This window comes from Lissotriton vulgaris, chromosome 3_1 (assembly GCF_964263255.1).
Source record: "Lissotriton vulgaris chromosome 3_1, aLisVul1.2, whole genome shotgun sequence".
Lineage (NCBI taxonomy): Eukaryota > Metazoa > Chordata > Amphibia > Caudata > Salamandridae > Lissotriton > Lissotriton vulgaris.
Window position 1 is genome coordinate 1,021,688,550 of NC_141689.1, and position 20,818 is coordinate 1,021,709,367.

The 20,818-nt window shown below is 44.2% G+C and overlaps 1 protein-coding gene across 1 annotated transcript in view; it reads right to left on the minus strand.

Annotated features, from left to right (window-relative positions):
- PSIP1 (PC4 and SRSF1 interacting protein 1) overlaps positions 1-20,818 on the minus strand; it is a 560,846-nt gene that overhangs the window by 489,495 nt on the left and 50,533 nt on the right. The window contains exon 3 of the mRNA XM_086961408.1: positions 14,080-14,156. Within this exon, the coding sequence (XP_086817534.1) occupies positions 14,080-14,156 (77 nt within the window). The remainder of the gene's footprint in view (positions 1-14,079; positions 14,157-20,818) is intronic.

Here is a 20,818-nt window from a genome sequence, read left to right on the forward strand (position 1 = left end):
TTTCCAGTCCTGGGCAAAAGCCACTTCATCTGTAAACATTCAGGTCTAACTGACCAAGTCTCAAGACAAAATATTCTGATACCAGAAAAGAGAACTAGAATGTACTACAGCGCGAAAAGAAACATGCCAACTCTACAGTATGCCAAACCTAAAGCAGAATGCATAATATTTTTTAGGGACAAATCTCTTGTAAAGCTAGTAGCTCAACAAACAAGTACACTTTTCTACACTATGTGAAAGCTGGTTCTGCAAAAGAAATATGTAGTCCTATGTGAGTCCTTAAACGTAAGTAAAATTTCTTCTCCAGTGCTCTGCAAAAGGCATGGCTGAAGTTATCGGACACAACAGTAAGGTTTCCAAAAGTTCAGTAATGAGGAGATTGACTTAAAAACAGAAGACAAGATCAAATGCCACTACCTCTCCCGAAACCCATGCCCCATTCAAGCCTACTTATCGTTAATATCCAGGAATAAATGCAAAACCATAACTCCCAACCTCTGTAACTCTGTTTCTCTGGAGAATTTGCTAGACCTCGGCCAATGTCTAGCTATCCAGGAAGAACTGCCTAGCAAAAATGTACTGAAGATGCTGTTCTATTCTTTTGATATATGTGGTGTGATACGACGCTCATCCCACACCTATCAACATATATATTGCACTGAAGTGCAACGCAGTCCGGGTTTTCTGCTGCCATAAGTATGGGTGACTGTCTCCTGAAGCCACAATGTCCAGCACACACAGGAATATGCAGCAAGTGCCCTATCAAGCTTCCACCTTCTCAGGAAGAAAAAGTCGTAGTCTTGAATACCTTCCTGCTGGATGAAAACTTTAAAGGCCTGAAGAAAACAAATAATAAGCTATTCAACAGTGTAAATATTCTGGAGTGTAGAGTCAGGATCAACAAATGGAAGGAGTGAGAAAACAAGCGAAGGAACACAACTTTGTAGAGATACACCGTCCAACCAGATTCCAGTCCTTGTAATGCAAAAGAATAAGAGAATGATATTAAATCAATATCACATTACAAGAACCATGACGGATTGGGAAAAACAAGAAGAGACAGCCATGAAGGAGATGGAAAAGATAATAGAACTAAAACTTGAACTTGACTAACTGTACAGCAGCTTGAAAAGGAAGCTACAAATTCTCAGACAGGTGATTGCAATTTAGAGCTAGAGGGGTTAAAAGAAACAACAATGAGACCAGGTGAGGAGGCAGTCCCAGTGAGAGAGACTCACAGTCTGTAGCTGCAGGCTTCTTGGGGTGTCTTAGCAATGCCAAAAAATAGCTCTACCCCACAAGTTACACAGGTCTTAGGAGCCAGGAAAACTGAAATGCAGCAGCAACAACAGCTCATTATCAATGTAATCAGTATCCTTGCACAACCGCAACCAGGATGTCTTTCTGCACCAGCATCAAGAAGCAATTTCAATTTATGCGAAAACAAACAAATAAAATCAATACATACCACAACTATAGATGACAAGATTTTATGACACCCTGATGGGTAAGAAACTCAGCATATTTATTGCGATATAATACACAAACAAAAATAACTCCTATCGAAAAGTGAAGATTAATTAGAGTCCAGTTGGTGGGGGTGCAATTGAGTGATCATCGAAAGAATATAGATACGTATTAGGCACTGAGAGTTTGCCAAGCTGTTGTGGGGTGGGAAGGTCTCCAGGCGACTTTATTTATATGCCCAAGAAAAGCCCATTTACTAGAAACGAAACTGTGGACCACAGAAGACTCTACATGTATACAAACAAATGGACTTCATTCCCATCAAGACTGAAAGATTCACAACTATAAGAAACGCATTCCAGCTTTAACAATCACTTTATTTGTCAAATACATTGTGGAACTATTTCCAGCAAAGTTATGAAGGAACACCTACGGCCAAAAATTTAGGTAAGAAGGATTTCTACCTTTGAGAGAATGTGAAACTTGTAACTAACTGCGGCATCGAGTCATGTATACTACAGACTGCAAAGAAATAAACCAGGATTTAACTAATTAAAAAAATTACAATAAAAATAAACATGTTAAAAGTCTGGTTTCTGCCTCAGAGATCACAAATCCACCCAAGGTTAATGAACTTGTATTAAAAATAAAATGTGTATTTTATAGTGGTTCCACTACCTTCTGTATGATAAAGAAAATACTTTGCAGAGACTTATGGCTTTGGAATGCCTAGGTCCAACAAGTGAAGCTGGAACATTTTTATATATAATAACTGCAAACTGCACTACAACACTTTTCTTTGGCCAGAATAGATATTCAAAATATGAGTTACGGTCATCTTAAAAGTTACTATGAAAATCTCCTCCATGGAAAATGATGTAAAGATATATGGAGCAAAACGCCGTTTCTTTTATATTATACAATCCTGTCAAGCAGCCATTCCCCAGGTATATTTGACCTAGAATCTGGATCATATGGTGCAATGCATAATGCTATGCAGATTAAAATGTCTGCCATTAAAAACTGTGACGATGCATAGCAGAATGTAAAATGGGAGGAGAGACTACACACCATATGTATTTGTGATGTTCAGACCTTTGAACATGTTGTATTTGTATGTCGTGCCTTAAAAACGTATCAACAGAGATGTTTAAAACCACTTAAAAAAAAAATTCAATTCACAATGGCAATAGATGCAATGAATATGATTAACTGTCCAGGCAATGAATAAATGTATTGTAACTGTTAGATCTTTTTTGCAGTTGTATTAATTGATGTAATTTTGATTATGTTATTGTAGATCTCCTTGTAAGATTCACATCTCTAATCAAAAACTTGAACAAGGTAAATGTGAAATAAAGCTATATCAGACCATGCACCATGAGAATTCGTGGAAAGACAATTACACAACTACTATGAGTACAGAACACCACGGTACACTACACTGAACAAAATAAATGTAATGCACCAGAGGCAAAACACTGCTTTATATAGAGAGCGAGAACTGCCCCTTGATATTATAGACAATACATGCCCTCACAGCGCAAGTACATGGAAGGCCTTCGCTCCCATCACAGAAGCCGAGATTATCAAGCTAATCTCAACCTCCAAACATGCTTCTCACCTCCTAGACCCTATACCGACTCAACTGACCAAAAATCTCAAACTCTCCACAGCTCCTTACTGGTGCAGAATCATCAACAGCTCCCTGCAATCCGGCATTATACCCGATTGCCTCAAAGTTGGCCAAGTCACCCCAGAACTAAAAAAAGACTTGACTGCACAGACCTGAACAACTTCAGACCCATCTCCAATCTCCCCCTCCTATCCAAAATCCTGGAGAAATGCGTCCTCTCACAGCTGACTCAACACATGGACAACATCAACCTTCTTGACCCCCACCAATCGGGTTTCAGAAAAGGTTTCAGCACTGAGACGGCGATCCTCAACATCACAGACAACATCCACCAGTCACTACACTCCGGGCAATGCTGCCTTCTCATTCTCCTCGACCTATCGGCAGCCTTTGACACGGTAGATCACCAACTTCTCACCAAGGCCATACAAGAAAGGGTTGGTGCTGGTGAAAAGTTCCTCCAATGGTTCACCTCTTTCCTCCAGAACCGCTCGCAAAAGATACACAGTCGGCCCGAACTGTTGACTTTGCCCCAGTCCAGCGCAACCAGATAACCCCCATAGGCGCTTACTGCTTCTAAGCGCTAAGAATTGTTTTGTTATTTAAAAAATAATATCTCGACTTGTACTTATTGAAGTTTTGTCATTTTAGTCTTGATTTATTTATAAAAGTGTTGTCTATTCATCTAACCCAGTATGGAGTCTTTTTGTGGTGTTTTCATTGTGTTACTGTGTCTTTGTGTGTTGCACAAAAAGTTTACACATTGCCTCTTCAAATGAGCCTGACTGCTCTGGGCTAAACGACCAGAGGGTGAGCACATTTTATCTTTTAGTGTGTATCTGACTTACCCTGACTAGGATTGTTTTTCCCCTGCCAACCAGAAACACAATTTATAATAAATGTCATTTTATTTTTCAAAACAATGTTTTTAAAATTAAAGAGCGTTTTTGTGAACCAATATGAGGGTTAACTCTCTCCCCCTCTTCCACCACCAGGCTGTCTTTCATATTACTCATTCAGCAGTTTATGGCTGCAATACACTCAACCCTAACACAATAACAGCTTCAGACTGGTCAACAGCAGACTGGTAGAAAACATTTCCATCAAGGAATTCTACTGGAGGTGGTTTTGATTAAGCTATCTTACCTCACCTAAAAATTCCAGGCTGCAGACAGAGATGAGATGTGAATTTGAGTAATTTTAACCATCAGGATTTCCCCATTCCGAGTACAGCAATTGGAGTTTCATGGCACTTCTACAAGATCGCACCTAATGAGCGGAGGGGTGTGGAATGAGATCAGATCGGTCAAAGCAGGAAACAAGGATCTCCTGCGCCACTGTAAAGGAAGACGGTGCAAGAAGAACTGACCTTTGCTAGGGTGGAATTACTGAGTAGGCAATCCCCCTTACACCCCATCAGGGTCAAATAGTGGTGCCGACCCCTGTCTGCCCGCCTCTATCAGCTCACAGATGAGGGAATCTTCACTTGGGAATCAATAGGCCCTTGTTGGCCGCTTGGAGTGGGGCTGGAACTGCGGAAATTGCATCCTGAGGCCCATACACAGAGAAGGAGTGCAAATCAAGAGGACTAATCACTACGAAACTGCAGGGAAAGGTATGAGCAGCCTACTGGAGCTGGAAAAGGTATACATCACACGTTCAAGGACAGTATCAATTCTAGTGAACGCTAGGAAGATATGTCCAGAGCTGGCCATTGACAGTCTCTCTACTTAGCACATTTCTCAAGTAGAAGTGTCATCTTCCTTGGAATACAGATACAACTAATCCAATGTCAGAACAAAATTTGAGATGGAATCAGAGTGCTGGGAATTTTATCAAAGTCAACAGATATCAACAGTTATTACGGTCAGAACTCAGGCTGGAACATGTGCTTGTGGCGTGCCAGGGTTTGCCTGCTACAGGATGCAGTATGTGAATGGTCTCACACTTTCGGTATCCCTTGAGGAACTGGGAAAATGCACAGCTCTATTGATGGGGGAACCAGTAAGCATATGAGGGCACGGCTGCATGCCAACTGCTGCTGTGGTTGGTATTGGGGTTCCCTATCTCTGCATACATGAATGAAGCTAGGGGACTGGCACCCTGGAGGACCAGCATATAGAAGGTATCTGCTGGAAGACCAATGCTTGCGCTGGAGTATTAGACTAATGTTTCTGCTAGCAGTTGGAGGAGACATATGGGGGAGAACAGAACAAGTTACTTATCTTTGGTAACACTCTTTCTGATAGAGAATCTATCTAGTCGTAGATCCCTCACCTTTTGAATATTCCCCAGGTGTCAGACTGGTTCCGGACACTTTCAGCAGTACCTCAGCATGCCGCCAGTTGGCGCTGTGGGGATCAACAACTGATAACCGTTTAACTCCAGAAATGAAATGCAGAGCCTATAAAAGGTGCTACCCCTACACGCTGAGGTCAGTTGCTTTTGAGACTGTCCACACTGGCAAACGCACAGCCCCAAAAGCAAATGTTTGTGACCAGTTTGCATATTGTTAAATTTGGGAACTTATTAATGGATAGAATCCAAGCGCAGAATGGGGAGTGAGGGAGGAATGAGTGAGCAATCTGTAGCTAGAGTCCCTACCAGACAGAACATTACCAAAATGCAAGCCATTTGTTCTTCTGACAGAGACTTCTAGCTGCAGAGTCCTCACCTTTTGAACAGATACCAATGGAGTACCTATTTGGAGACGGCTCTATGAATGGACTCAACTCTTAAAAGTCCTGCAGGTCCGGGAAAGCAAAATGCCCATCTAGGCTAACCTGACTGTCCAGGCAATAATGTTTCATGAACGTATGGAGGGACGCCCATGTAGCGGTTTGGCATACATCTAGACATCTAGGATAGGAACTTTGTAGCTAATGCAGTGGTGGCACCTTTGGCCCTGGTAGAATGAGCATGCAGTCCTTTTGTAGGCTGCTTTTGGGCCAGTGCATATCGGATCTTACAGCAGAGCACAACCCAGTGGGTGGTCGTTCTCTTCTGCACTGCCTTGCCTTTTTCCGCTCAGAGAACCTGATAAAGACCTGATCATCCATGGTAGAAGAAATATTGCTCACGGCCACAAAAACAGTTGGTCTGGTAACAAGGTAGTGCATGGTGGATTAACACAAACAGCTTGATGCTCACTCACTCACATGCCATGCCGAGGTGATGGCAACAAGAAAAACTCTTAACAGCAACGAGCCATAAGGGACAGCTGAGGAGAGGCTCAAACAAAGTGCATATCAGATAAGTAAGGACCAGATTAAGGTCCCATTTGGGCATCACAAAGGAAGAAGGGGAGAACATATGTTGAAGCCCTTTTAAAAATTGCATCACAACTGGTGATTAAAACAAAGAGGGCTGATCTGGCAAATGTAAGAAGGCGAAAAAATAACCTTTAACCATGCCCAAAGCAATGTCTTGCTGGACAAGAGACAAAACAAATTCAGATAACATGGCTGGATGGAGTCAATATTGTAGTCCTGCACCAAGCTACAAATCTGTCCTAATGACAGGCGTATACAGTTTTCTTCAATGGATGCCAGGCTGCCAAGATGTCATCAACCACCTCCAGAGAAATGTTGAATGTGTTCAGCAGTCATCGCTCAATGTCCAAGCATGATGGTGGAGTATGTGAAAGCCTGGGTGCAGAACCCTGCCTAGTTGCTGCGACTGCAGGTGGTCCTGGACAGGCAGGCTGATCGGAGGACACATGTTCAAGCACAGGAGTTCTGGAAGCCATACTTTCTGTGCCCAATCAGAAGCCACCAGGATGACTTGGGCTTGTCAGTCCTGATCTTGAGAACTCGGGGCAGCAGTGGAATCAGAGGAAAGGCACAAAGGAGTCCTGGGTATCACTCGAGGCGGAAGTAGTCTCGAAGCAAGAGGCGCCTTGAAAACTCTAATGTGCAGAATTAATGACACTGCGTGTTCTTGGTGGGGGCAAGTAGATCAAGCCAGGTTGTCCCCATTCATTTGAGAGACCTTGGTCCATCTCTGAATGAAATTGCCACTTTTGATCCGCTAGGCTCCGATGGCCTACAATGTCTGCCCTGGAATTCAAGGAGCCTGCCAAGTGGTTTACAACCAGGAAGATCCAGCCATTTCCAGAGGCACAAGGCCTCCTAGCACAGGGTCCCTGAGTACCTGTACTAGTCTCTTCTTGATGGATGGAAGGAAGGCTTTCAACGCCAATAGGTTGGCCCTCAGCTCCAGAATGTTGATATGGAGCTGGGACTTTGCTGAAGACCAGATGTTTCTGATCTCCTCCTGTCCCAGATGGATGCCCCAGCCCGGAAGCAATGAGTCGGTCATCACTGTCAGCTCTGGGTTGAGAAGGGGGAGGGTCTGCTGCTGACCCAATCGTGGTACAGTAAGCACCACCACTGCATATCTTTTGAAGTCTCCTCAAAAACCTGCATGTGGTAAGAGAGGCCCCCTTGATGTTGGGCCCACTGAGTCTTCAGGTCCTACTGCAGAGCCTGACTATGCCACCTGGCAAGTTTGACCAGCAGGATGCAGGAGGCCTTCAGTTCCAGCAGCCTCAGAGTCTAAATCCAGGACTGAAATCCTCAGTGAAATCCAGGACCGAGGCTGAAAGACTGAGATCACAGCCAGAATGTCCTGGACTCTCTTTCCCAAGGAAAAGGCATGAAACCGAATAATGTCCTGAACGGCTCCGATAAAGGGAAGAGTCAGAGAAGGAGCTAGGTGTGACTTCAGCACGTTGATAGTGAACCCCAAAGATGACAGGAGGTTCGCCGTAGTCTGGAGGTGGTTGTAGACTGCCTGAGGCGAGCCCTTTTTCCACAGTCAGTCGTAAAGGTAGGGAAAGACTAACAGCCCTGACCTCCAAATGTGTGTTGCCACCACTATCACTTTTGTTAACACTCAAAAAGCACTGATGAGACCAAAGAAGGGCACCACAAACTGTAAATGCTCCTGTCGCGAGCCGGTGGGTCAGCAGGATGGGTATAAGGAAATAGGTGACCTGCAGGTTCAACGCCACTGCCTAGTCTCCATGGTCCAGGGAGACAAGACCTGGGCCAGGGTGAGGATTTTGAACTTCTCCTTCTTGAGGAAGGTGTTGATAGGGCGCAGATTTAAACCAGGCCACAGGTCTCCATTTTCTTGGACAACAGAAAGTAGCAGGAATAACACATGATCTACTTCTGGCGCAGGCACCTTCTTGACAGACCTTTTGGATAAAAAGGCTTGCACTTCCTTTTGCAAAATGGAGAGATGGTCCTCAGTTAGTCGCTTGGGGGAAGGTGGAAAGTATGACATGGAAGAAAAGCATAGCCCCTGTGAACGATCTGTAGAACCCACCTGTCTGAAAGTAGTGCCTGCCAACCTATGTAGAATGGGTAGATTGTGCCTCCCAAGGGGATCTGTGCTTGTGTAAGGTCACACTAATGAGATTTGGCTGGTGGGGCTGCAAGGAGAGCAGTAGACTAGGTGGCCGTTGACCCTAGCCATGGGGGCGCAAGTGCAACACTGCTAAGTTCCTTGTAGAGGATGGACAGGCTGAAGGTATGGCGCACCTTGGTCAAATCTCTGAAAGGAGCAGTGGAACTGTTGAGGTTGGCAAGGTCCAGAGAAAAAAGCAGTATCCCAGCTCTACTTATAATGCTCTAGATTGGAATCCGCCTTGAGCATGTACCTCAGGAATGACTAGATATCACCCAAAAACCAAGTTGATCGCAGCCATGCATGGCAGCGAATGGCAACACTGGTGCTGATGGCCCACCGAATGGAATCTGTGGTGCCTAAGCCAAAAAGAATCATGAGCTTGGCGGCATCACCACCATGCTGAATTGCCTGAGCAAAAACAGGACGAAGGTCTTTGAGCACACTAGAGAGGACTTGTTCCACCGAATCTAAAGGAGCATGACAGCAGCATCCCAACAAGCAGCTGACATGAACAGATTGGAGTACTAGACTGGTGGAAAAAAAACACATTTGCAAAACGTATACACTCGCTAAGACTGCCTGTCAAGGAAGTGCTAGGAAATGTGTTGAGATTAAAGCATTTTGTGGAGGCTTGCATCACTAGGCTTTCAGGAGGAGGGTGCTACAGGAGAAAAGCAGGGTTGCCTTGATCAGGGAAATGGTGAATGCAAGTTTGTTAATTGTTGGTATCCATGAGTGATTTGTTGAATGTAAGATGCTTAGAAGATGTTTCCCTTGGTTGAATGACTGCTATCAAACATTTGTTTTAATCCCCAAGGTGGGAGCTGAAGATCAAGTTCTGCGGTCAGCCTAAGCATCACCATGGTGTAGGAAGTGGATTACTCTGTGTCGGTCCAGAGGAGACCAATTTTCAGGGAAGTATCGAGACAACTAGCCTCCTCTAAGTCCTCGGACCAATTATCAACCTAGTAGGGTTGAGGAAACCCATCACACAGGTCTAAGTCATTGTCTGAGTCTGTTCCAAAAAAGGAATGCCGAGTATGTGTTCTCTCTTGTGGAGGCGTAAATCAAGTGGAAGAAGCGGCACCTCAGATGTAACTGGGCGTGACTTAGGACAGGGTCAGACCGGCATCAGACAGAATAATCAGGACCTCCTCCTCCGGCATCCAAGGAGCCAGCGTGGATCATGGTGCCAAAAGCAGGGTTGGAACTGAAGCCAGAAGTAAGAAGGGCTAGGTGGGCCCAACTGGCGCACTCCAGATGTGAGACCACTTGACTCCTTGGGGCTTGATTGCATGCCAGAGGGAGGTGGCAAGGATCGGAAGAGACTGAGCATGGCTGCACACAACTTTTTTGTTTGATGTGGCGTGACTGTTGGTACCGGAAATCGTGTTGTCCTGGAACCAGCTGCGGAATAGGTTCTGAAATTTGCCGACTTTGGGATGGAGATCGAGAGATGTGGCCTCTCTCGCCTGCTCAGGCAAATGTGCGAGGCACAAGGGAGCGGAATACCGTCTCGATTTCTTGTGTTTCTTTTTTGACTTATCTATTTTGACTGCACGAAGACCGGACTCTGGGAACAGTCCCAGCAAAATGTTTTTATGCTCGGCGATGTGAAGTTTTGACTCGCAAACTCGGGTGGCATTAGAGTTCATTGATGCAGTCGCTGCAAGCCTTGGAGTCATGGCTCAGCCTCAAACACTAGTTACCAAAAAAGGGACACTGTTCCTAATGCAAGGTGCTAAAGGTCACCAAATGCATGGGGGTGCAAAAGTCACCCAAATGTGAGAAAAAGGGAAAATAAAAGAAAGAGAAAAACAGAATCCTTAGGTAAGGGGACCCACAAAAAAATTGTGGGAAACATTTTGTGTCCTCTGTTGCCCTCACACACCTCGAAAGATGTCATGCTTCATCATCGGGCAGTTGCTCCTCGTAGGGCCGGCGCTGCAATTCCCTACGGGCCCCCCGAAGGGTCTCTTTATCGGAGATCTTTTATAGGACTGCCGGATGGTGCATGCGGGTGTGCGGGGTAGTGGGTTATTTGAGGGAAATAAAAGGTGCGTGCAAGTGTAAAGTGAAATTCATACTGGGTAGCCATGCAGCAATTGTTTTAATCATGTACCCAGAGCAGACTCAACTGCTAAATAAAATCTAGACCCAGTGGCATACTATGCCTGGGTATAGACGGACATAGGTCAACATGTTTCGCGCCTGCGTCGCCTTAAGGGTCGTTGGCGCTTCGTCAGGACCAGAAGCCTCAAACACCACAGGCAGATCTGTAATACACATTTGTTTGAGACAGTCCCTAAAGCGTTTGAAACTTGTTGTTTTTAGAAGTGATATCCCTTGCACAATGAGAAACGTTGAGGCTAATGTCTCTGAGAGACAGAAAAGGAGCTCTGGATCCGCGTCGAGAGCTGCTTAAACTCAAAATAAATAAAGTGCCAATAGATATTGTAAGGATGGCTTACATTGATAATCATTACTGCAGCTTTCAGTGATTGTCTTATATGTTATGGCAGACGATGAAGACACCCTAATATACAAAGGTATTGCCAGTTACTGGTAATGCAAAGTGACTTTAGGCACACACGCCCTGGCACTGGTGGACCATCTTTAAGGTGGACTTATACTTGTGCACAAATAAAATGCTGTCACTCTCAATGAAGAGAGCCAATGATCAAAGTGAGCTGACCCACTGACGCCGCATGCTGTATGTTAGTTTAAAGCTAAATGTAACAGGCACGAAAAGAAAAATAGATTAAGAGGGGTGACTAAAAGTACTGGTATCCATATGTATGTATGTGTTTATATCTTTATTATTATTTTCTAAAAAACAAGAGGATGGTGAAACAGCTAAAGATGTTCCTAGACCAGACCTGAAAGCAAATACAGTTAGCATCTCACAAAGCTCCAGTACCACAGAGCTTCACTAAGCGTCAATGTTGAGTCAGATACAAGTACTTAAAATGTTTTACACAAAGCTCCAGTGCCACAAGGCGTTACTAGAAGATGTCCATATAGAGTCGGATGCACGTGCCTGCTGTACCACACTGCAGCTCCATAAGACCTTACCAGATGTCCTAGAGGAATCCACCACTGCCTCTCAATGTCAGGACACAGGATCATTATGGCAAGAGCAGACCTGCTTGTATGTCTCCTTTTGTTGAGAGTGAGACAGCATAATGGAAAAATAATTTTGACTATGCCTTTGCTTTCAGCACAGCAGTTCAAAGAGAGGGCTTGACCTCAACATATAGCTGTGCATATTCACTTTTGCTACTCTAGTTATTTGTGCTTGTTTCCTATAGGGTAAACAAATATGCAAATGCTACTTTATAATGAAAATAGTAATTGTAGCTTTACTTTAAGTGAATATCTTGAATGCTAAGGAAGACAACAAAGACACTCTAATATGCATAAGTATTAACAGGCACTGGCATACCCATATTGCTTAATGTCCACTAGCCCCAGCAGACTACTTGTAGGCATGTGCACAAGCAAATGCTGTCACTCAAGTTAGGAGTGCCAATGGCTGAAGTATGCTGACACACTGCCCCGTGCTGTACTCCGTGGTGAGCAGCAGCAAAATGTGAAATACACTTGAAAAGACCAATAGATTTTCTTCAAAGATTGGACGTCTTTAACATGTTGCTATTGCTTCTTTATGGGTGTATTTACTTTATGTATTTACTTCATTTGTACAGTGCTTATGGACCTTCAGGTGAATGACTATGGCTTGCCACAGGTACTTACCCCAAGTCCAATCCACCTCTCAAAACGGACATTATTGTCTGTCCGTTCCACACCCTGCTCAGGGCATTGCCACTTAGGATGTCATCCACGCTTGAGAGACAGGAGTCATGCCACCAAGGTTTGAGGCTTCTACGTGTCCTGCCCATTTGGTCCCCCGCCCCTTCTGAATCAACAGCATAGCCAATGTTGTTACCATGCTGGCATCCCAAAAGCCTTGACAGCTTGCCTCATCTTCGAGGCAGGCTGAGCGCAATGTGTGGGTTCCGGGATTCAATGATCTACGGGATTTGAGGATCTCATTCTACAAAAGCCACACTTTAGTTATGGCCAGATGCCTGCCTTTCCTCCCAGCAGATGAAGGAAAGCCTTTGTTTGGGTTCCGAACTTCACCTGTGTTCTCCTGCTCGGGTTCTGCCCTGCACCAGTGTTTCTATCCCTCCAGCAGAAATAATCTTTGTGCAAGCCATCAAGTTGAGCTTCTCTGAAATGTTCTACTTGTGGCAAACTTTGGAACTTCTTTTGCAACATCACCTCAAAGAATTTCCTCACATCCTTTTAACACTTCCAAAAATTGCCTTGCATCTGTAACAACTGTCACAGCCCTCACAGAGTCTTTTACAAATCTTGAATGAACCTTTGTTTCTGTTCGGTAACTCAAGTTGTGAAACTTTAACAACAGTCTGTAAGACATCAGAACAGGAGTATTCTCATGATGATTCCCTTGGCTCTAGCAAGGTACTGTGAAATACCTTAAGTGTTTACTATAATGTGAGATCCATGTAAATGAAAAAACTGCATGCAAATAAAATTGATGTAAGAGCAGAGAGTAGCAGTAGTCTTGAGTTCTGTTTAGTATAAAAGAGCCATCATGTATGCGAGACTAAAGATCTCCTGTGATACTCCATTTGAAGACAAGAGCTATGCGACTACAACCCAATGGCATCTCATGTGCCTTCTCTCACATCCTCATGCCCACTCCGCCCCCAATGCTATCAACATTGAGCACAGTCTTGGACGTGTTGAGCACTGTCCACAGGGAAAGAGACCGTGAGGTTCCACATTGTTCCTGGAGCAACATTGGGATGTACAGGTCAGTAGTAACTTAAGCCTGAGAAGGCACTTTCCATAAAACATAACATTTCAGTCTACATGCAAGTACAAAGTTAAGTATCCAGAAATCTCACAGATTGGAAGAGAGAAAAGCAAGTCAATGCATAACAAGATCAGAGCAGGCAGATCTGCGTGAAGGACTCTAGTATAATAAGGAATGAAGAGGAGCTCTGCAGCCAGGCCCTGTACCCTCTCTGCAGCAGGCGCTGCATGGCAGGGATTGAGTGCGGGGACTGGCATGCAGCCAAGCCCTGTGCCGTACCTCTTGAGATCCAAGCAAAGCTAAACACTCAAGTTAGTGCTGTGCTTTGATTGTGCTTTTTTTTTCTTAAAACACAGACTGAAACTCACAAATCATCAAAAATAATATCTGCAAGATTGGGACTGGCAAACCTTTGGGACAAAGGGGCATTTGAATAGTTGGGACTGATCGCACGGCAAATTTAAGAATCTGACCAACATAATCATCAACCAAACTGCACATTCAATTCACTGTCCAGTCATAAACTTGAATTTTGTCATTCCTTGTAGCTGTGGAGAATCCCAATCCACAATGTCTAGACTAAATGAAACAACACCTATTCTTTCATTGCAACTCCTGACAATCCTGGTAGTATCATAGCTTCCTATGGCCACTTAGTTTCTAGGCTTCAACAACATTATCAGCAAGTTTGGTAGGTATTAAAACTTACGTCTCATGAGTCCCAAAAAAGAAAATGGGCATTTTATTTGTCGGAGGCTTCACTGCACCGTCAGTCACTTCATCAACCTGCAATAAAAAGCAGAAGATGCAAAATGTTTAAGCAAACGTACATTAATTTCAGAAGAAAAAAGGAAAACCCTTAGGCGAATTTGTGGCCAACATTCTAGTTGCGTAAAGCAATGAAACTATGCAAAAGTAAAGGCCCGAGTTCTGAAAAGGAAAGTAACATTATTATGTTTATATTGAGGTTAGAGGGCAAACTGACACACAAGGATTGACTCTTGATGGCCAAAAGTGGTGAGCCAAAACACCTAAAATGGCTTGTGAGATTGCAAAACTTCAAAAGTCATAACACATATTGGCAAAGCAAATCTTCGCCTTTGAAACTTTTTTTTAACCTACATGCAAAATAAAATTATTTAAAGATGGGTACACAAAGGCCATCTTTTAATTACTTTTCTTAAAGCAAAATATATTTCAACGGAGGCCGTCATGTCTGCGTGCATGCATACATGCAACCATCGTTATACTTTAACCTTTTAAGTGCTGCATCGGGGCGTTGGCCGACGGCAGCACTACTTCCCCAGTGCTGTGCACGACCATTGGACGTCCATTCAGCACTAGTTCCAATGGACAGCGCAGCACTGGGGAGAGATGTTTGCGCGCATCTAAGGTGTTAAATTCTAAATTTACTGTCGAGGATGGCGGATGCCCATTTAGGAATGGTACACAAACTAAACAATAACATATGCATTGGGTGATGTGCAAATTGGGACAAGCGAGCAGCTGGGTAGCAGCGTTCAAATGCCTATCCCTAGTACACATAATTGAAAAAACAAAAATAAATGTGAACAGGGGAGGAAGGGAGTGTGCAGGGAGTAAATGGAAGACACCCAATAGCAGTGGCCCTCGCAGAAAGTTTAAAAAAAAGATCAATACAAATATAAAGCTAGGGTTATGGTTTGAGGAAAAGAGCAAGGAAAGTTATACACTTTCTGAGTACTCGAAGAACAAAAAAATCGTCCTCTCAAGTCAGCAGCGGAAAGATGCAACTCATTCAATCAAAATGCAGTGAGACCAAAATGCTCCTTGGGTGGGATAAGCACACCAATAGGGAGGAAAGCCATTGAATAACGATGATAATGATATGATAAATGATATGATAAAAATTATGTATATAGCGCACGTTCACCAGCGGTTTCGTGGCGCTTAAGTGGAGGGGCTGAAGGTCACGGCAGTGTATTGAAGTTAGTTGTACGCTTGGGAGAAAAGCCAGGTCTTAAGCGACTTCCTAGAGTAGGAAGGTATTAGGCGGAGTTCTGGGGGGAGGGAATTCCAGAAGAGTGGAGCTTGGGTGGAAAATCTCAGGCCACCATGGTTCTTGCGTCTGAAAATGCAGGGGACAAGAGATTGGAGCAGGAAGAGCGTAGGACGCTGGAAGGGACATAGCGGTGGATTCGGGAGGCAATAAAGGAGGGTCCCTGGGAAGAGAGGGCTTTATGGATCAGGCAGCCCAGTTTGAAGAGGCTGCGCTGGGCCACTGGGAGCCCGCTGGGCCACTGGGATCAGGGAATAAGCTAGACAAGAAAACAATCAAATCACAAACAAGGTATGGACGCAAGCCCTCTCTAAGCCTATATTGAATACAATAGGTCTGTCTGCCAACAGAAACCTAAATCTGTTCGCATGTGGGACCTAAAAATGATGCCAGCGATACTTGAAAGGGGAAACGGCCACTACAACGCGGCCATTTCCACGAATACCTTAACCAGGCATGCATTACAACGCATGCATGGTTACCACGAAAGCCTTTACCACGCATACCTTTACTACGAGGTCCGTAGTAAAGGCATGTGTGGTAAAGGGTAAAAAAAAGGGGGGGGCTGGGGGGTGGGGGGGGGGGGGTCTCCCCCCCCCCCCCCAAAAAAAAACTCACCAGAAGAAAGGTCGAGATGTGCAGGAAAACGGCGTCGTTTAAGAGGAAACGGAAAGAAACTTCTGCTTCCTCTTAACGACGTCTGACGTCACCATGGAAGAAATCGAGGAAAAGGTTGTGCGTAGAAAAACCATTCCGTTGTAACGCATGCGTGGTAAAGGCATGCGTTGCAACGGAATGCGTTGTAGGAACATACAACCACTTGAAAGATGTTTGCTTAAGAAAAAATACAGTAGATCATACAAACAGGATTAGAGCGTTATTAAACATTAGCGAGCAAACTGCTTAATTTGCAATACTGCGTCTACATGAACTTTCATTTTCTGAGGGATAACAATAAATAAATGGAGCCCAGCCTCTCTCACTAAATGTCAGAAATTGACATACCAGAGCGGATATTATAAATAAACCAATTTTGTCTTTTTTGACGCTGTTTATACTCATCAATCAGGGATATTTGAAACTAGGAAAAAAACAAAAATAAAAAATACAGTTCCATTCATGCTTGCTTCTACCTTTAAAATGTTCTCTTTCTATGAAACGTGGAGCTCAATGAAATGCACTACCATACAAAATCAAGATGTTTTTGTGAATTACTCAAGAGGAATGCCCAACTGAAAGTACGGAAGGCCAGTGCCATTCTCTATGGGATTGTCTCTACATTGGATGGATTCTGGACAAACTGGTCACCAGAATTTATAAAGCCACTCTGCGTCTTCCAAAGAAAGCGTCACCGGCACAAGTGAGGCTCAAGTATATTATCATAAAACAGTACTGGGCCAGAGGCAGCTGTGTTCTCAACTTCTATCACAGGCTCAGACTGGCATCACTCGATTCCATGCAGAGGTTAATCTGGTGCGAACTTGAGCAATCTGACCAGAGATCATCCTATAGATAAATCTTGATCGCAAACTGAGAGAAAGGAAAGGGGGGGCCGCTCGGCCCCCACGCCCGTATGGCGGGGCCCGGCTTCTCCCCTCCCCTGGATCCTCGGTGATGGGGCGTGCTAAATCCGTTTTCCTTGCAGGTGAATGTAGACGGAGGGCGGAGCAGGGGGGTTTCAAGGTTTCCTTGCATGGGAGGGGGGGCTCTGCCTCAGCCAGTTTAGCTGGTTCTTTGTAGAGTTACTTGGCAAACACACCCCGCCGCCCTCAGTAGTTATCATACACCTGGGGGGTAACGATTTGGTAAACTGGGCAGGAGGGTCCTGGTTGAAGAAATTATCTCGGTAGTGGGTTGTCTGGAAAAGACCTGTCCACGCTGCACCATAGTGTGGTCTCAGTTGATCCCTCGACTGCAGTGGAGGGGGGGACTCTGTTAAGGCGTTGAATCACTCGGTAAAGAGGATCAACAACAAGATAGAGAAACTATTTCGAACACCTCAATTGCAGAGTATTCCACATGGGTGCATCTGGGGGGACCAGTTCTACTTGCGGGATGGGGTCCACTTGACTGAATCAAGCAATGAATTACTAACGAAGAATATGTTGGCATGGTTGGAGGGTTTTGCGAGGTAGGTTTGACCTTCTGAGTAGGAGTTGGGGGGGCCAGATTGTCGGTCAACAATGCGGGCCTGTGGCGGTAAGGTCATGATCGGTGAGCAGTAATTTAAGGTCCTTAGGGGGCGTCACCATTCTCGAATGGGGTCGCCCAGGGGGAGGGGCCAATGGTCTCTCCTAGAACTTCAGGGGCAGGATATCCGCTTGGTTCGAAGGGTGCGGGGGAGGGAGTCACGCTTTCCTTTGGCTGTTAGACACCCCGCACATACACTATGACGTTATCAAACGGCGCGAGTGAAAGGGCCCTCCTTTTGGTTTAATGGAGTTCACAGAGCGTACGGAGTAACCAGGAGAGGTACGTACTCTCCCGGTAACCGTGCCCTGTCGCGCATGCTCACTCATACGTGAGGGTGTAGCTGTATAATAAGGATCTGACACCGGCTAGCGATCTTGCCGTAGGCCCAAAAATGTTATGATGCAAAATTCATACATAGGATGTTAGATTCGGTTAGGAACACGCTGTATTAGACATTTGTTAAGGTTAGCCCTTTTTCATACCTGTCTACGTTGCTGTAAATCTTATGTCAGAATTTTGCATATTGTTGATTGTGTAAATAATGTTTTATTTTAACAATTTTTAATTTGTTTTCATATTTTAATAAATACGGCTGGGGGGTCGTGAGACCCCCCGCCTTCCAAAGAAAAACTCCTCGCATGACTAATTACTTTAGGGATTGATGTGGTGGTGCTCACGACAGGGAGGGGGTGGTCGGTAGACCCAGGCCATATTCTCACTGTCCGAAGCAGGGAGCAAACACCTCTCCCATCAGGTCTTTAAGAAAGTAACAGCTCTCAAAGCCCAAAAAATGTCAAAACTGGAGGATCTGGCAGCCCTATGCAAACGCTCCAACGCATGGTCACTCAAACTCATACTCCTCAACCAAGCAGCAGAATCACAGCACCCGCACTTATCGTACATGGATTAAAGCACGATTTGTGGCTCTAAGACTGGGCGAGTGGAATTTTCTAGCTCACCTTCCCTCCGGGCGACGCCCAGCCACTCACGACATAAGCTGCCCCTTATGCGGACAAGGAAAAGAAACCTTAATTCATGTTTTTGAATCTGCCCACAATTACTTCAGCAAAGGAGACCTCTTCTCCGTGCCGACTTCATCAGGCTAGGAGTGTGCATGTGCCAGCAAGCAGTAATCACCAGCCTGAATCCACCATATCCACTACTAAAAATCAAAACTGTCAAATGTCTTCAGACAGCAGCGATCAAATTGGATTCAGTCAACAGCACTAGTGCTGCGGGAACACACTCTTAAATGCTGCACTCATTGCCCCCTGTGCTCACCATCTTCAACTGATCTGCTCCAAAATGCACTGTCCGGACTGCACCAGGCCAGCCACTGAACAAGAGAACTCTTGCTCTACATTCCAGCTGGCTGTTTTATATCCAGACCCTTGCACCACACAATTTGCATGCAGCTCATAACTCACTTGCGCGAAGCTGTCTTATTTTTATGCCCTATCTGCTGGCATTCCCTGATAAATTCGCTCCAAAATGCACAGCCTGGACTGCACTGGGTCAGTCTTCGAGCAAGAGAACGTTTGATACTCATTCTCGTTTGGTCGACCGTTCTACACTTAGGCCTGTGCTTTGCGAAATTTGCACACTGGTTAAAACTCTTTTGCGTAAAGCTGGTCTTCTTTAATGCATTGTCTGCTGGTTTTAATCACTTTTAACATGACCAGTTTCCCAATCTGTCTACTTCTTCAGCATTGGGTCTGGGTCCTGGTTCTGTGCCGTAAGCCCACTGCTTAATCCTATCTATAAAGGTCTACCTCGCTACGTGCTCTATGTGTTTCCCACCCATTAGGAAAGCAAGATCTATCTGAATTTCTTCCTTCGGTGCCTAGCAATGTTTTTATCATGTGGCTGAATGCTGTACATTCCCATGCTTTTACTGTTTGTAAAGGTTTTTATTAACCATACAAAAAAATGGACTCATGACACAATGGAAATGCTGCAATTTTTTAATTTAGTCTATTTAATAATTTAATAAAAGTAGAGCTTAGATGATAAACAGGATTTTCGTCTGCTTTAGAATGACTGATGCAAAACATGGTCACAAAGCAGAATCTAAAGAAAAGACAAAGGTACGCTTAGGAACAGTTGTAAAAAAAAAACACTGTACACTGATATATGTAAAATCTATTTTTTTTATAAACGAATTTACGTGAGTCTAACGTAATTTCAGTACTGCAGTATCACTCTTCTTGCATACTGCCTAATGTGGTGATTAGAAGTGTACCCTCCTTTACACTAGGGCACAACATGATGGCCTGGAATGTGGCCTCCAAGCAACTGCCAGTGGCTGAGACTTCTGCAAGTATTCAACCCATCGCTTTTGGGTTTTGTAAGTGCATCGCCTTAAATGCAACAGATATGTCCAGACAAGAGTCCTATGCTCATTGTGACTCATGACCCAAGCTTAAGTAGACCTAAACCAGGGATGTGGAATTCCTATAGCCCGACGCCCAGGACATATTGTTTGGGGTCAAGGGCAACACGTTTTCATGTGTATTTTGTCCTTGGGACAAGTAGGCCCACTCCTGCAGCTTAAACCCTTTAGCTGGCAGTTTGCAGTACCATATAATGGATCAGGGAAGGGCACAGTCTGCAGTTAAAGTAATATTTTTGTTCATATGTTTATGCTGTTCAAACTTGTATTTATGGTTCATTAATTGAAAACCTTTATTATTAGGGTGAGCTTTCAAAGTAAATCTTGTGAGCACTAACCACTACTGACAGTGCTTCCAGTTTTTAAGGTTTAGCAATATTAGGCTATGTATAATCCTCCCAGAATTATCTCTGATTTGATGCAAATATTTGAAGAAACTTGAAAGCATGATTGATGATACTTTGCTTTCAAAATAAAATGTTCATTAAAAAAATGAAAGCAGGAAAAACACATTTTGCTAAACTACTGTAAAATGTCTGGTACCATTTCTTTGCAGCATCATTTAGTAACATGTTTTTGATGCATGCTAACATTTCCCAAAAATATTCATAATGGAGAATCGGTGTAACCAGTTCCAATAAGATTATGGGAAACAAAAATAAACAAGCATTGCCAAAGCCAGTAGGTCTGAAATTGGTGGGTGCTTTTTAGTTTTGTCAATGTATGACTTGTTTTGGCATGGTTTTTGTAAACCTTTATTGGTGTGGGAGCTGCCGGGCCCTCACCATTATAACAAACATTGGCAAAATCAAAAATTGTTTTTGG